General features: G+C 45.7%; 1 protein-coding gene across 1 annotated transcript in view; it reads right to left on the reverse strand.

Moving 5' to 3' along the window:
• Positions 1-16,758, reverse strand: part of SLIT3 (slit guidance ligand 3) — a 353,962-nt gene that overhangs the window by 105,801 nt on the left and 231,403 nt on the right. Inside the window, exons 12-13 of the mRNA XM_088522712.1 lie at positions 12,183-12,254; positions 1,508-1,651 (exon numbers count right to left, since the gene is read on the reverse strand). Of these exons, the coding sequence (XP_088378838.1) occupies positions 1,508-1,651; positions 12,183-12,254 (216 nt within the window). The remainder of the gene's footprint in view (positions 1-1,507; positions 1,652-12,182; positions 12,255-16,758) is intronic.

Raw genomic sequence — 16,758 nt, forward strand, 5'->3', positions numbered from 1 at the left:
TTCGTTGCTGCTGTTATGACTCCTGTCTGACAGAGCTGAGCACTGCAGCAGGCCTCTTTCAGGGGCTGATTTTGATCTCTGCTAAGTGCACTTGCACCCAACTCTTTGGCTTCAGGGCCCTACATTAACTGGGAACACTGGGAAAAGACACGTGCTTCAGTCTCGTTTTGGACAGAGGGGTAAAGGTATATTCTCAAAAGACCTCTCTCCTCTGACTATTTGTGTATTTTTTCTCCCCTCCATAAAACTTCTCTCCCATTTGCAGTTACATTTAAGAACTGCCGCTTAACAGAACATATAAAATGCAATAGGGCAGGGCCTGTCACTGAATTGGCCTATTTTAAACACCTCTGTAAATGAACCTTGTTTATCTCCCTTGCTTGTGTGTGAATACGTACGTTTGTACGTCTATCTAGGCACACACATCCACTGCTTGAAGCAGCTAAAGCAGGAGAGCAGAGGCTGTGACGGGGGGGATACTCCCTGCCCTCCAAGTGACAAACGTGCTACTCGCCAGGGAAGCGATTATCCCAACGCCCGAATGCTCTGCGGGAAGCGCTGCTGGCCACATCTCTTTGGCAAGTTAAGGTTGAGCTTGCGGAACCATGAGGAGGCAGAAGGTAGCAAGCTGCTAGAAACCACCCTACGGGTTCATTTTTATGAGATGAAAATATTTGAAAAATTCACACAGGTAGTGCATATGGACTATCAAAGTGTGTGTGTGTGTGTATATATTTGCTACATAATCAAATGCAAGGAGGTTTATATATAAATACACACACACAAAACATATGAAAATACATGCACAAAATACCATTTGAAGGGATTGTTTCTTGGTTTTGTTCATATCAGGCTGCCTTGAAGGATTACTATTATCTTATTATCTTCTCACAGTTTTAGGATAAAATCTTACTCTGTGAAATATCAAGTCATTTCTGTACTTTTGCTTCCAATTTCATTTCTGATCCCTCTTCTCCTACTACTAATGCCTTGAATTCAAATACTCTCAGAAAATGTTTAGTGGATTTTCTTAATGGATCAAACAATATAATGCATCATTTCCCCTAAGTGGAATGTCAGCTGAAACGTAGTTCCAGAAGCCATGAACTGCGGAGCAGGACTCAGCCCTGGGGAGGAGGGATACTGACTCATCAGCTCATTAAGAAGCATTAGGCAATGTTTTAACCAGTCTGCTGTTCATCTATTGCACAGAGCCAAACTCATGTATTATCTTCCTAATGAACAACATAAATGAATTATTAGGGGAATTTAATACACTTATGACAGCTGTATTTCTAAGGGCAGAATGTAGCAATATGTGGCTATGCTGAATTTATGCAATTCTTCCCTTTTCCTGGCTCCTTTTATTTCTGCAGAAAAGGAGGGGTTACTGCCTTGAGGTCCCTTCCAAACTGTCTTAATGTCAGAGGCAAATCCTTTGCAAAGACAGGCAACATCTTTGGGGAAAAAAGGAGAGCTGTCATTTGTGCTATGCCTGCATACTCACAGCGTCTGGATCGATCGGAGAGGTGCAAAGAGCCCCTTGCTGATGGTCTGCAGTTTGTTGTCATAAAGAGATAGCAGTTTGAGATTATGCAGACCTTGGAACGTGTTTACCCTCAGGCAGTTGATCTTATTGGCATTGAGAAGCCTGAAAACAGAGGAAAGGTTTATAATTCAGTCATCTTGCAATAATCAAATATAGACAGAGTGAACTTGCGGGTGAATCCAAAAAGACCTTAACCCAGACAACCAAAGCCACCCCACATTTGAAGGCATTCATTTGCTTGCTACACTTGAAAAATGAGAATACCACAGTCGACACCAGCACTTTCATACCCAGAGGAATATGCAGACATGTAACTGTGCTAGCTAGCTTAAAATACATTATTTTTTTATGTAGAACTCCCCAGATTTATTCCAAATTCCACATATATATTTAAAGACAACTTCAGACAATATGTTCTGCCAATGGAAGTGGAATATACACAGGGATGGCCAATACTGCCTGTCTCACTACTCCATCCACCCATCCACACACACACTCAGTAACAAGAATCTTCTTTCACCTTCCTCTACCAGCAGTTTTCTAAGTCTAAATGGCATGTGTGAAGTTTCACATCTTGTGCCAAGCACGTCGAGTTACTTCTACCAGGGGAGGACAGAAAATGTGATTCTGAAAAGAGCGTAGGGTCTGGACTAAACATACTGAGAGGCAAGGTCACAAGCAGGGGCACAGGCTGCCCGGAGAGCTTGCGCAGTCTCCATCCTTGGAGGTTTTCAAGACCAGGTTGGATAGAGCCCCTGAGCAACCTGGTCAGACCCCACTGCTGGCCCCGCTTTGAGCGAGAGCTCAAGAGGTCTCTTCTAACTTATCCTGCAATTCCATGAACCTGCTTCATGCCAGTTATGACACAATCCTGTGCAGCATCAAAGAGCAGCACAAACAGCAATTTAGGTATCTTTTTCATTTATTCTGCCCATCCACACAATGACTAGTCAGCAGAATTTAATCAGTTCAGTCAGAAAACCTTGGACAGTACTACTGCAAATTCTCCAGGATTACCTAGCCAGAGTCCTATCAACAGTGCCAAGTACATATAAACTTAACAGCAACCTGGATCTCTCTCTGAGACCATCAGACAGGAGCACACATGAATTTTCACTGTCATCTGCATATGTGCAATATACCATTTGGAAGGAAAATTAGTAGGAGACGACCTGCAATGAAAAAAAGGCTTCATACTGCAACAGCGGGGCTCGCCAGGCCCTCTGCAAGGTGCCACACACCAATAATAAATCAGAAGCAAATGTTTTTAGCGCTAGAAAGGAAAAGGGATCTTCCACTCCTTTGCAAGCCAATACAGCATCTTAAACAGGAAACAAGAGAAGGTCACAACAGCGTTCGCCCCACCAGCCCCCAGAAAAGCACTCTTCAGTCACTTGGGTTTGTGGATGTGCCATGGAAAAAGCAGTTTGAGGCCTTTATAAGAGAAGGACCCATAGAAGACAGTGATGGATAAATGCAGTTATATATTTTTTTCATTATACAAAATCATAAACTGCACTAGTATGACACCACTGTAATATATATTTTTGTGACTGGTAATTATGTGGCATCTAATCCATACTTGTGCTGACTCCACCAGAAGTTACCGGGTGATTTTCACATTATGATGTAGGAGCAGTTCCACCAACGCATTATACAGTGAGATTTAGCTCCAACAGCAATGTCATCTTTTAACTTGCTTCTATAGCCTTCCCTATGTCCAAGCCAAAGCAATATCCATTCCCCCGGTGCTCATGCATTATGCATTTCTCCTTCAAGCCTGGCTTCTCCATAAAGCACAGGCGAGCCAGGCTTTAGGAGGAGGCAGCAGCGACTGGGTTTGAGCAAATGCTCAGCATGGGCCTGAGGTCCGACTGCTGCGAGCCAAGTCCTCGGCCCAAAGGCAGCCTGGGACTGCAATGAGCACGAGGGGTTTGAGGTCCTTCTCTGATCTCTTTTTACAAAACACGAATAAACCCAACACAGGCAATGAGAATTTGCACAGGGGCAAGTTTTCCTGGCATCGGTTTTGTAGGACTGTTTCTATTCCATTTCTATCCATGGCGATATCATCAGCGCCACTTCTGTAAGGAGTTAAAATACAAACCAGGGAAACTGCCCCTGTGTAGAGGGGCAGACACACGGACACCTCTGCTGAAGCACGAAGCGTGGTGATGGGGACAACACCTATCCTGCACCTCTAGAACAGACAGGTGTGCAACACCTGCATCTAAAGAGGACAGACTGTAACTGAACTCAAAATTACACAGACATGGCCATACTGGGTGGACCATGAGATATTTTAATATTGTATTTCTGATCAGAAATCAGTGAGATGGAAAAAAAAAAAATGAGAAGCTGCAAGAAAGCAGAAAACTACCAAGTTTTCCTGCTGCTCAGTGAAAGTTAGCGGATGAGCTTTGGCCAGAAGCCCTAATGTTCATACCCCCTTCAAACCCCTTGGCTCTATCAGAATAGCCCCTCGGGATACTGCACCCAATGGAAATTCCAGGTCTCTGTTAAATCCTTCTCAGCTGTCACAGCCCCACTAATGGCAGATAATTACTAATTAGGTCCATAAGGCTGGCCTTGCATATAGTTAAAAGTGATGAGAATTGATCCAAACTAACACAAAGACAGATGAAAAAATGATGTCTGTTGGAGCACTCAGAAATGCTGAGCTCGCTTAAATGCTGAACTGTGCTCTAAAAGAGACCAAAGGTTCATTGTCATTAGGCCAGTGCTTAAAGAAGTGACAACACGAACCTTTCAGGGTTATTTTACTAAGATCTACCCAGTGTTTCTTTTGCGCCAATTTACAGTGCAAGTTACTTCCATTAATTTCCCCTTTTTGCTGTCAGCTCGACCGAGGGAGATTCACACACAGCTTCCAGATGTGGCGCAGGATTCAACAGGCAGATAAAAATCCACGCCGGAATAGAAGCGCACAGACCCAGAGGGATGCTGGATTATGAACTCCAGGCTCCGTTTCCGCGTCCTGGCCGTGCGGAGGCCAGGAGGGGGTCCCCGGCGAGGCGCAGGCCGCCGCGGGGACAGCAGTGTGGTGACGCCGCCGCGGTTTGGCGGCGCAGAGCGGAGCCCAAGGGCCGCCCGTGCCGCGGAGTCTGTCCCCACACGCTGCAATAAGAGGGCTTCGGCGGAGCCCTCGGACGAGCGCGCGCTGAACGGGCGCCGCAGCTGTATCAGATCCTAAGTGCCATCTGCACAATTAAGATGGTTTCATAATTGAATTATATGCCCAAGCACAGCTTCAAGTGATTAACATTTAAATGAGGTTTTGAACTCCAAAAAGAAAACGATTGGAAAAACTTGGGGTTTTTTTCAGAGCAAATGGGGATTTTTTCAGAGCAAATGGGGATGGCTTTTACCCTTAGCACTGTTTGTATTTTCAGCTCAGTGAAGTCAAGCCATCAAACCCTCAGCAAAGAGCTACACAAGCTGGGGACTGCAGGAGCAGCCTGGCAATCCTGGAGCTCTGCGAGGTGCCGTCGCTGCAGGATGCACCGGGAATGACCACACGGACATGAACCTGCCCAAGGGACATCGCGCAGGAACGATGACGCTGTGTGTTCCACCAGCTTTGCCTTATGACAGCAACAACACCACAAGGAGATTTAAAAAGTCCAGCAGCACATCCCATGTGCTGTGGGGAAATGGAAAAAGGCAGGCGTAAAACACACGGGAGACTTGCAAGGAACAAGGGGACTGATTACTTGCACGGGTAAAAGCAAAACTCAAATATGTATTACTTTTATTGGACAGCAGTAGCCTATGGCCAAAGTCTTCATGTACCTTCAAGGGCCTTACAGGGGAGGAGAGAAAGGACTCAGTTGGACGAAACCATTCCTCAGGGCTTATAATTCTGACAGGTCAACAAATTTCATGTTCTTTCTGGCATTTTCTTATGGGATTTGTAAGGAATACAGAGTTGTGTTTTGGTTTAGCACATTGATTTAACAGGGGAAAGGAGCTGAAAAGGAGCTTCCGTAGGGAAGCACCGTGGCCAGGGCCACCTCCTCGGGACACTGAGGAGCAGCGGTGAGTCCTGTCTAGCAGCACCCTATTGGCCAAACAACTATATTAGAGCCCAGTAGCATCTCGGAAGGATCTGGAATGACAAGGAGCAACGTGCGTGACTGCCCCTCACTGTGTCCAAATGTTTGGGCATCTCCTAAAATCCACATTTCCTAACATGATGCCTGACCACCAAAGAGCCCATCTTCACTCCAGCTGGTAACCCCCCCGTGCAAACTCCTTGCCCTGCTCCCCTGAACTAGCTGCAAGCGCTCCTCTGTGTTGAGGAAACTGGATGATGATCAAAGAATCACAGAATCACAGAATGCTTAAGGTTGGAAGGGACCTCTAGAGGTCATCTAGTCCAATCCCCCTACACACGCAGGGTCACCTAGAGCATGTGGCACAGGACTGCGTCCAAGCGGGTTTGAAGATCTCCAGAGAAGGAGACTCCACAACCTTTCTGGGCAGCCTGTTCCAGTGCTCTGTCACCCTCACTGTTAAAAAAATTTTCCTTAAGTTCCTGTGGAACTTTTGGTGCTTCAGTTTGTGGTCATTACCTCTAGTTCTGTCGGTGGCCACCACTGAAAAGAGACCAGCACCATCCTCCTCCCTGCCTCCCTTGAGGTACTTATAGACACTGATTAGATCATGGGGATGACATGTTTATTCTAACCCACTTAGAACAGAAAACTTGAGAGCTGAATAATGAGCCAAAAAGGAAGCACCGAGCACAGCCTGACAAATCCTTGTTTGGAGGGATTTTAAAGGCCTCCCTCATTCCTCACCCAAAGCCCTGCCAGTCCCATTGAGCAACACGCACACGGCGCTCCCGTGACCCCGCGCTGCTGCCGGGGGGCTACAGGCAGACGTTGTCACAGCGCCCACAGCCCCGTTCCTCAGACACCAGTGGCACCCGACTCACGGCTGCAGATCAGGTCACGGCTGGGCTCCGACAACCACGGAACAACCCACACACGCAGGGCAACCAACGGGTCTTGCTCAACCTCCTGCGCGCTCGGTGCCTCTTTCTGCGCAAGAGGGAGCAGGGGTGCCCGCCAGGAGAGCCCAGCTCCGTGCTGGCGTCAGCAGAGCCGCCCGGCCCGGCGCTGCGGCGGGAAGCGCCCGCGCGGATCGCCCAAGTGACACCGGGAGGCAGCCGCGGCCGCAGCCTGCCACCAGGGCCTGCCCGTAACCGCATTGCTGCGTCTGGCAGACGCTGCTCCCCTGCTTTAGCAGCACTTATTGAGTCTAGGAATATTATCGCAACGGCAGCCTAAATGCAGAAATCTGAAGGAAAAAAAAGCTCGAGGTGAACAGCTTGAGAATAAGAAAGCTATTCAGTGGGTCTGTCCCGGGATAGAGGGTCCGCGTGGTATCTGCTACGGCCAGCGGGACTTTGAGTAATCCAGGTAAAGCTTCTGCATGGCATTTTGCTGGGAATTGAGAGAGCTCTGGGTTGGACTGGGTTGCTCAGAGCTTGGTTGAGACCGGCCTTGAAAGCGTCAGGAGCGGCGGCAGCGCCAGCTCTCCAGGCAACCTCCTCCACTGCTTGACTCCTGCCCCTGTGCAAACGGCTCCATGCAGCTGCAACCTCTCTGATTTGGTCTCTTGGCCATGACAAAAATGAAAAATTCCGTGGAACAAAATGTTAGGTATCGCTTAAAGATCACTATGGGGACAGACTACTCTACTGTAAGGGGCTTGGAAATGGAAAACCATCTTTTTGAACTCTCATATTCCTACGGCATTTTGTATCACTGTTTAATGCTAAAATGTATATAACAACATTATGTATATAATACAAAAATACTAGAATTGATGTACATGCTTTACAGTCATGCTGTATGTGTTCCTTTTTTCAAATATTTTGCATAGCTTTGCACTTCACTGGATTTGCTTTGAGCTTTTAACAAGCTCTAAAAGTACACAAGGAATATTTGGCAGATACTATTTTAAGCTCTTAAGTACTGGAATTCGGTTTAGAATTACAAATGAGCACAACCACTTCAGACTTGACAAATCTGCCATGGAATTATTTTCCAAGCAACCTCCCTGAAGAGATATGGAAGCCCAAATATGGGTTCACTATGAAGCAAAGTAGAGAGAGCATAAAAGGCAGGTAAAAAGGAAAATTACCCAAATCAAAATTTGACTGGTTGAGTTTCAGGAAGACTGATAAAAGCAATGAGTTTTGCAGGCACATGCACAACTTGCCACTTCACACAAGTCTATTTTAAATAAAGGTCAGTTGAAATGGAAAAGATTAGATCTAGCTCTACTTCTAACCAAGCTGCAAGATTAATTCTTCATCACTTTTGGAGTTACCTGTCACTATGTCACTGTCTGGTACTATTGTGATTACTGGTCTTTTTCCCATCACGATGCACATCCTGAGTTCTCCCTGATGATCAAAGGCTTTATACACATAAGGAAAGGCAGAAATCTCGAAGTTTTTGGCTTAATTTTATGAGGGAGAGGAATACAACATACCACTGCTTTCTTATTTTATACACCCCAGGACTATCCGTACTTCTAGCAGCATCAAAACAGAGACCGGACCACAAATTCTTTCTCGCCCTCAGAGCTTGCCCAGTTGACCATGGTGATCTTGACCAGAAGACGTAAGATCAACAAGCCCAAGCACTTCCATGATCAGTAACTATGCAAAATAAATTTCCTCAAGGAAAAGCATTTATTGAAAAACGATACTTGTCAGACATTTGAAAAATGAGGTTATATCCCCCTAATATTATTTTGCTATATAATCTCTTAAAACATTAGATTTTATGGTATCTTTGGGTTCCAGGAAAAAGAGCATTACGAAGCATTCAATGTTTAACTGTAATAAAAAGGCCCTCAGAATGTTTGCTTTAATAGGGCTGCACGGAGGAAAGTGCCTTTACTTGGACATGGAAACGACTGGTGACGAAACACGGTGCCCGTTCTCCGCAGCGCCCCAAGCGCCGGGAACCTCCGCGCGCTGCAGCCCGCCCTGGGCACCGGCTCCCCGCGGAGCAAGTCACCCACCACCGGCTTCTTCTGCCACAGCGGGGCCAAAAGGGAGCAGAGCCAAGCTCAAATGTGCTCCTGGCATGAGCTTGGCGTGCTCAAGGGGCCCTCAAGAGCCTGCTCATCCTCCAGGAGACCCAGAAGGTCCACGGGGTGGACATCTGCACTGGTGGCAGCTTCCAGGCACCCCAAGGTTGGTGTAAGGCTGGTGGGGCTGGCACTCCAACCGGCTGCTGCTCCTGGCTGCAGAACACGCCCACCGTAAACCAGAGGACTTGCTATTCCTCTAATACACAGATACAAGCTAGACAAACCAGGAGAATTAAGCAACCACTTTCCCCCAACTTGAAGGGGTTCTTGCGGCAACAAAAGTCACAGTTTTCTTGGAAAAAAAAAATCAAACCTAAACCTTTCTGGAAAACAGAAGAGCTTCCTAAAATCCAAATCAACTAAAACTCTCAGAAGACACTTGATCCAGACACTAGATCTTGCCGAAAAGAAGGGTGTGTGCCTGCTGCACCAAGGCTACCGCAGCCGCCTCGAATCCTGTCTCCCAACACCTCACACCACCTGGGGAAGGTGACGGTGCCCAAGGAACGCTCCTGGCCCCCGGAACACACGTGCAGGTGGACTCAGCTATGACCTTTGCTGCTGTGCTGGTTACAACTGCAGGTTTGGGAACAATAAGAAGATTCGTGAAAGCAGCAAATTAACAGAAATCCAATTATGTGGTTATTTGCAGGGAACTACATATATTATGCACGGAACATGAGCTATTTAAGAGAACTAATTGTAATGAAGCCTTCAGAAACTGCATTTTAAATTCACCCCAATTGGGTTAAAATAATACAAAGAAGAGGTTATTGTCCGTGGCTGGTTGCTTTCCTGCCCCCTGTAGCGTTACCTGACAGCCGAGGGGTTCCGATGCCCTCGGCCTTGTCCTGCTTCCCCGTCTCCCAAACCACGGAGGCAGCCGCGCCGGGCGCCGGTGCTGCCAGGCCGGAGGTGACTCCTCCTTTCCCTGGCCCTGCCGCGGTGCTGCTCACGGCAGCGGGGCCGAGCACGGCACAGCTGTGCCAGGCTAGGCAGGAACGAGCTGGCCCCATCGCCACAGCACGCCCGGACACAGGGATGACTTCTGAGCAACCTCGGGGGGGCTTCGCTGAGGCAGCAAATAACAGTATTATCTCTTCTGCAATTTCCTAGCAGTGTTTTTCTTTCCAAGGAAAATCTTAAGATTTTATACAGGACCTACAACCACTCCTTTTTTTTTGACGGTGTGCACTGCTTCTCCATAATTCCAAGGTATTTTCAAAAATGCTTCATCTCAAGCTTAGGAAATTACACTGGCTACCAGGATACTTTAATCAGAGCCTTCTTATCAGTGTGTCTCCAGACTAATAAGAAGAAATCCAATCTAGAGCCCACTGAACACTAAATCAGATCTAATCACAGGGCATTTTTCCAACTATTCAATAGTAGGTCTAAAACCAATGAATGCCATTTGTTTTTTAGATATCCATTAAAATACTACAAGCAATCCCATAATAGCTGCTTCAGAACCACGGTCTGCAAAGTGTGCAAACATTTGCTTGCATTTAAACCCTGCTCGCTCAACATCAGCCTTGTCAACAGCTACTCTGCATTCCAGATATTTTCAAAAAGCCATCGACACCTCTGGAGGAACCGGTCTGGGAACTCTGCAACGCGGCCACCTTTGGAGCCTTCCCTGCTTCCATCGATCTGCTCAGATGGAGATCATCCGAATGGTTTCAGTTCAAGACATTCTAACTGCTCTGTGCCATATAGATTTTGCCTCCTTTAACAAAAGGTGTCACTTCAGCCAATTCACACTGAAAAATTACTGCTTAACTCCGTAGCTCATTGAAAACCTACACTACACAGACAGAAGGACTATGGTATATGGCAGCGGAAACTTTTATAAGTCTTATTTGAAACACATATTTATAGGACACTGCATTATGTATCTGATATGTTGTCATGCTTATTTTTTCCACAGGGAAAGATACCGCCTGTAAATATCCTGGCTCAGCTGCAGCGACTGTGTGAGCAACTTCAAACTTGTCACTGTAAAATACTTGGTTTCCTTCTCAGCAGCCTAAGCTCTCAGTTGGGGTTTTGCCTTCTGTTTGCAGCTTCTTCCCTGAACCAAACACAACACGAGCTGGCCAAGCTGTACCAACATGAGCCAAGCCCCAGCTCCTCCAAGCTTCCACGCTGCCTGTTCTCATGCACGGTAGGCCAAAGGCCCCTCAAGACACTCACTTCTCCTAGTGCACACGCTGGGCTACAAAATCCCTGCCCTGGTAGCAAATGGTCGGGTATAGGACAGGAGAGAGGGAAGGAGCTGCCAGAAAAAGTGTGTGCGAAAGGCCAAGGCAAAATAACTGGCTGTCTGCAGGAGGGGATGAACAGCTTGTCACCGTCGCGGCGCAAGGCTTGTCACAGCCAAACCATATGTGCTCTTGCTCATCTTGCTCTAGGGAAGGACAGTCCATGTTTGCAATTAAGATCTTATGGCTGAACTGCCCATCTGAACAGTCTTCTGGCTGAACATGTAGAGCAGCATCAACTATTTCACAATGATTTTAGTTCTTTGGCTCTGATCCTAGAGTAATAACCTAAATCTACGTTTAATATGTACAGCATACAAGGCTAGCAAGCTGCAGCAAGGACAGCAGCCACACAGTGACACACACTGACTGGTAATCATGAACTTCTCAATTTTCAATTTTAGTTGTGTCAAGATAGTCAGAAAGACTTAAATAGTATGTCTAAAAGCTACATTTCATTATATATTTTTATATAGTTTATTGATTTGGGGCTCTATGTGTGTGCGTACATGCAAGTGTGATATAAACCAATACAGATTGATTTCATATCTTGCCCTGTCTTTCCAAGTGCATCATCTGTGACTCTAAACAGAACATTAGAAATACAGATAAAACTCAACTTCACTTCTGCCCCCTCTACTGACTGGCTGAAATAGAAGCTTATTTCCTTCTAAAGGAAGTTACTGCACTCCCATATCTCAACCGTGTATTAAGTCACACACAGCATAAAATACCTGAAGGGACAAAGACATATTCCAACTAAGCCACATTTGGCACAATCAAAACATGGAACTAGGTATGCCTGGTAACAGTAAGATCTTTAACGCTAATCACCAGTTTGCTTCCATTGCAGGGACTCGCAACACAGTAGCCCTGAAGGACCTAGATATCCAACCACACATGCTAAATCTGTAAAAATAATCAAAATGCATCCCCACCTTAACATCAGCCAAATGTGACCAAATTTCCTTTCCTGGACTTCACTCAATCTCCCATTTCCTCCTTAAACTTCACTCCTCTGTGTCCATTATCTGTTACAAACACTCAGCTATAAAACCACTGGCACCTCCTTTTTTTCAGCCCTTGCCTCCCTGTTGCCTGACAGAAAGAACAACAGACCAGCTTGTCCCACAGAGCTTTCCTGGAAGAATGATTATATTAAAACCAGAAGCTGAAAAATCTGTAAATCTAGCTAGTGTGCAAAATAAAGAAGAGGAAAGGATCATACTCACAGCAGCTGCAGAGACACGAGATCATCAAAAAGGCCCTGGGGAATCTCTGTGATCTTGTTTCCATAGAGCACTCTGAAAGACACGGGAAGACAAAGTAAATCCTAAGTAAGCGACCGGTCGAGTGTCCTCCCACCTCTCCGCATTATCATCTTTATTGATCTTGTGCACCATGGCCGGGATCTGTGGGCATTTCATTTAACTACTGATCTCATTTTCTTTTCAGAGAGCACGTGGTATTAAATGAGTCGTTATGATTCAGGCTTCGTCTGGTGTTGGAAAGCATTTTTAATGTAGAAACTGGACACCATCCAAAAGCTGTATCTAAAATATTTTTCATTCTGTCGAGGATTTTTTCACCCTCTTTAGAAATGCTTTAACCATTAAAAGACACATTGCCTGATGCAAGAACCTAGAGTTCTACCCAGCGATACGAAATTTAAAAGCTAGAGAGCACAAGCCCATTGTAGATAAAAATTTCATATAACTGAACCTCTCAGGGCACAATAATTGGCATGAAATGAGACGCAGGTATCATTGGATAAAGTATTACAGCTTCACCAGCCGCTATTATAGCTTGAACTAGCTAATATAAACCCTGGATTGGAAATAGCCATATATTTCAAAAACTCAAGAATAATTTCCAGATAGTTTAGTTATAAAATAGGTAAAGATTTAATAACACAGATAAGTGTCACATTAGAAGTTTCCATTTACTCAGGCACAAATAGAGACAGATATCCACAACTGACTTTTAATATTTAAGGAAACGCACATATATAGTATGATCAGAGTCAGAAATAAAAGGCCAAACTGCTGAAGCTGCTGTTACAGTAAGGAGTGTTACGTGGGGCTGGGAGCCGAGTCCTGCGGGTCAGGGTGCTGCAATTCAGCATGGCTGGAGCCTTTACTCCTGCGTCTCCCCTTTGCTGTTAACCACAACCAGTGGCCAAGGAGCTCGTGGGTGTCCTGGGAGGAGGGAAGGCCATTTGGCTCCTCCGAAAATTCGCCTCTAAGCATTTTAGTGGACTTGGAAATGGGAAAAACAATATTTGTGATTTCCGTGTTGGACCTAATGCGAGGTGAATGGTTATGGACCAGCTCCTGGCAGAGCCGTGAGCTCGGGTTAATGAACTAGTTCATTTTGCAACTTTCTGCTGCGGAAGAGCGTGCTAGCAATGAATAAAAAGGCCGTGTGAGGTCTGGACGCTGGCTGAAATCCTAACGTACTCTGTCTTTCAACATTTCAAATAACCTGTCGAGTTGAACATATTGAAAAACAAACACTTAGCACAACGGACCATTTACAGCCTCCTCCGGCCTCCCCAGAGCACGGCCGCCTCGGTGACTCTTAGCAGTTGTCGGAGGTAAAACTGCCAAAGCTCCCACATCGCCTCGTTTTGGAGACTAAATAAAATGATTCTAAATAAAACAACACCACTGAGAAATGACCACCTAAATGTGAAACTTCATTTTCCATGTTTTCTGTAGCATAGCAGAAGCCGAACTCCTACCCAATAAACTAATGATTACTTAGCACTACATTTTCTCTAGAGACATGTAACACAAATTCTGTTTTAGTATCTATTGCTGAGTCAGGAGATCAGCTTTTAATGTGTTGGTATGATTAGTGGTTTTTGTAATAAATACTTATACCACTATATTTTCCTAAAGTTTCCATATTTCAGCTGCAGAAGATGCACATCAGTGAGTCTGCTTTGCTCAGAGCCAGTGCGCCAAGCGACCTTCCTTCAGTAGACACCGGTTTTTATACTTTATCCACACCTACACAGAAATGATGGCTGGGCTTTGAAAGGTCTGCAGCTGGCACTTAGATAACAGCTTCAAAACCAGAGACAATTCTCAAGTCACTGGAATTTCACAGAGCTTTAGGACAACATTCAAATGGGCAGTTCACAGGCTCCTTTCAGCTCACCAAGGGGCCCATGTGCAAGCCTGTATCAGGAAGCAAGAGCAAAGCACTTGCAAATAAAATATTCATAGAATGGTAAAATACGAAGTTAATGCCTGCAGGGTTGAGCATATTTCCCTTTCAGCTCCCACTCTGCACAGCATTTCTTTAGCTAGTGCATCAGCTGCAGAACGCCACGTGTGATAACCTCTGTGAGGACACACTAACGTCTGCCTTGCTCTGGTGCAGCTCCAGGAGAACGGACGCTCATCAGTACTACAGCATTTAAGAAAGATAGGAGAAGTGAAGCTTTATAAATGTCTGAGGAAAGAATCTGAAAGTTTCCTCACCTAAAGGGAAATCTCAGCAAAGTCTCAACCTTCACACCTAGCACAGTTGTTAGCTATGGTACTACCGAACACAAATATCAAACTACGACTGTGCTTAGAGCAATTTAGCATTTACTTAAGGGTTGGAAGGCCACAATGCAGCGTTCCACTGAATCTGCAACCTTGGATGATTTTATGCACCTATCACTTTAAAGAAAATAAAGCTCTTTTAAAAAATGCTTCTAACATAAAAAAGCTTCAATTTCAAGGAAGCCACGGAAAGAAAATAAACATTTCCAAACCTAATTGGGCTGATGTGCATGTGGCACATTAACATTCAAACAAATTAGCAGCTAAACAAAAGTCAGTATGAGAGCTCAGGCACTCGCCTCTACTTCATATTCATGTTCAGCACCAGACAGAGCCAAATTAGCTGCTGCCGCTGTCTGCCCGAGTCTCCGGGCCCTCCAGAAAGCAGCACGGAGGAGGCGGGGGGGACACGTGGCATTGCCTCTTATTCCTGATTTCCGTTTCCTTTGATAAAAGCATGGGAACTTTTACTCTCCTCCCAGCTATTACGCCTAAGGGAGGAAAATGCTCCTCTCTCCAATGCTTCAACCAACAGAGAGAAATTTTAGGAGACCTTTTTTTCTGTGATATGAAGAATTACAAACCTCCATATTCACCACACATCACAAGAGCCTCTCTGCAAAGCTGGAAACCAGTCTGCGTGGAGGAAGCAGCCAGAAATACGTGCAAGCAGACTCGGCCAGCACCGAAGTGACATCCGCATCCTCCCCGCGAGGGCTGTTTGGTGGCCACTCATGGCAGCAGAAGCACTGTTTTTTTGCAGTTAAACAATTAATTAATTACTAGTTAGAATTAAGCTTAAGCAGACACACAAGATTAAGCCAACTGATGCTCTACGTAGTTAAAGGTGATGTTCCACCAGCAGAAGCAGTTACTAATAAAATGTGACTGCACAGACTCATCTAAGAGCTTGGGAAATCCCAGAGAGCGGAAGCGCTGCCGCACGGGGAGCAGCAACAAACTGCACTTCCCCGGGCAGGTATCCGAGCGCGCAGCAACCCCGAGCAGCAGGCTCTGGGCATGCAGAGGCTTCCGGGACCTCTGCGCTCTCCAGACAGGACCAACCGCGGGAGGAATTTTGAGGAATGTGAGAAGAGTGCACAAGCACAGGGCGCTCCGCGTGCACCCAACTTTGCCAAACCTTCTCCCAGGTGTCTGCAACAAGCACTGTGGTGTCCTCTGCTCTACAGCACTCCCACATGCAAAGGTAGCTGCAACTCAGTTGCTTGGTTAAGTCGGATCCAGAACACCAAGACTTTTCCCTGGAAGTTGACTTCGAGCTCTTTTGGATATGAAAGTCTTGCACTGAATCCCTCACTCTCAACCATATGTTTTCCAGCTATCCGTTCCTTTATTTTGGCTTGGCTGGAACATTCTTACTGAAGTGTCAAATTCTGACTTTATGCAATGGCTTTTTCAGTCCTCAAAATGCTTTTAACTTTCCTTCAGACTGTGAAAACAATTCTTGTTAGGAAGAATTATATTTCCCAAGCTGAATACAATGGCACAGGCTCAATAAGAATTTAAGCTTGCAAAAGAGGAGGAATGGTTTGGGGTAAAAACAGCAATAAATTTTTAATATCTGAAAGAAACTTAGACATGTGATTTTTTTTCCTACACTATTCCATATTTCTTCCTACCAAGTTAGGCTAAATAAATCACAGTAAAACTATCCAAAGCAATTTGTTACTTTAAAATAAGTTTGGCAGTTATTGCAGTAGACAGTGCTTTATTGCTCATTTCAAATCACCAGGCCTGACACCACATCCATCAGCAGGCAGGAGAGGAGGGCAGAGCGGCGGGGCCGTGTCAGTCCCGCACGCGGCTCCTCTGAGCACCTCCATCCTTCCCCGTTTGAATTCGGGGCAGGAAGGAGAGCGAAACACTCTTCCGCTGCCGTGATTTGAAATTCATTCATTCAGTTTAACTGCTAAAGGCTAAATTAACTATTTTGTTGTATTGCATAAAACATCCTCCGGTAAGACACACGTGACAAAGCTACTGACCCCCAAGGAAAGCTGTTATCTTTGACAGTGCTAACAACAAAACGAGCGCTAATCTCACACAATCCCCTCACTGATATTCAAGACTGATTTTCACTTGATGAAACCAGAAATTCATTTGCTTCAGGAAGTGCACAGAGCTGCTGGGAAACATGAGACTGTTCCTACCTCGGCCCCAGCTCCGGCAGCGGCTCCATGGCAAGTTCTCCACAGCTCTGCCCTCCCACAGGCTGGTCCCAGCAGAG

Source organism: Tinamus guttatus, unplaced genomic scaffold, assembly GCF_059628265.1.
Source record: "Tinamus guttatus ecotype Peru unplaced genomic scaffold, ASM5962826v1 Tinamus_guttatus_pri_ptg000155l, whole genome shotgun sequence".
NCBI classification, from domain to species: domain Eukaryota; kingdom Metazoa; phylum Chordata; class Aves; order Tinamiformes; family Tinamidae; genus Tinamus; species Tinamus guttatus.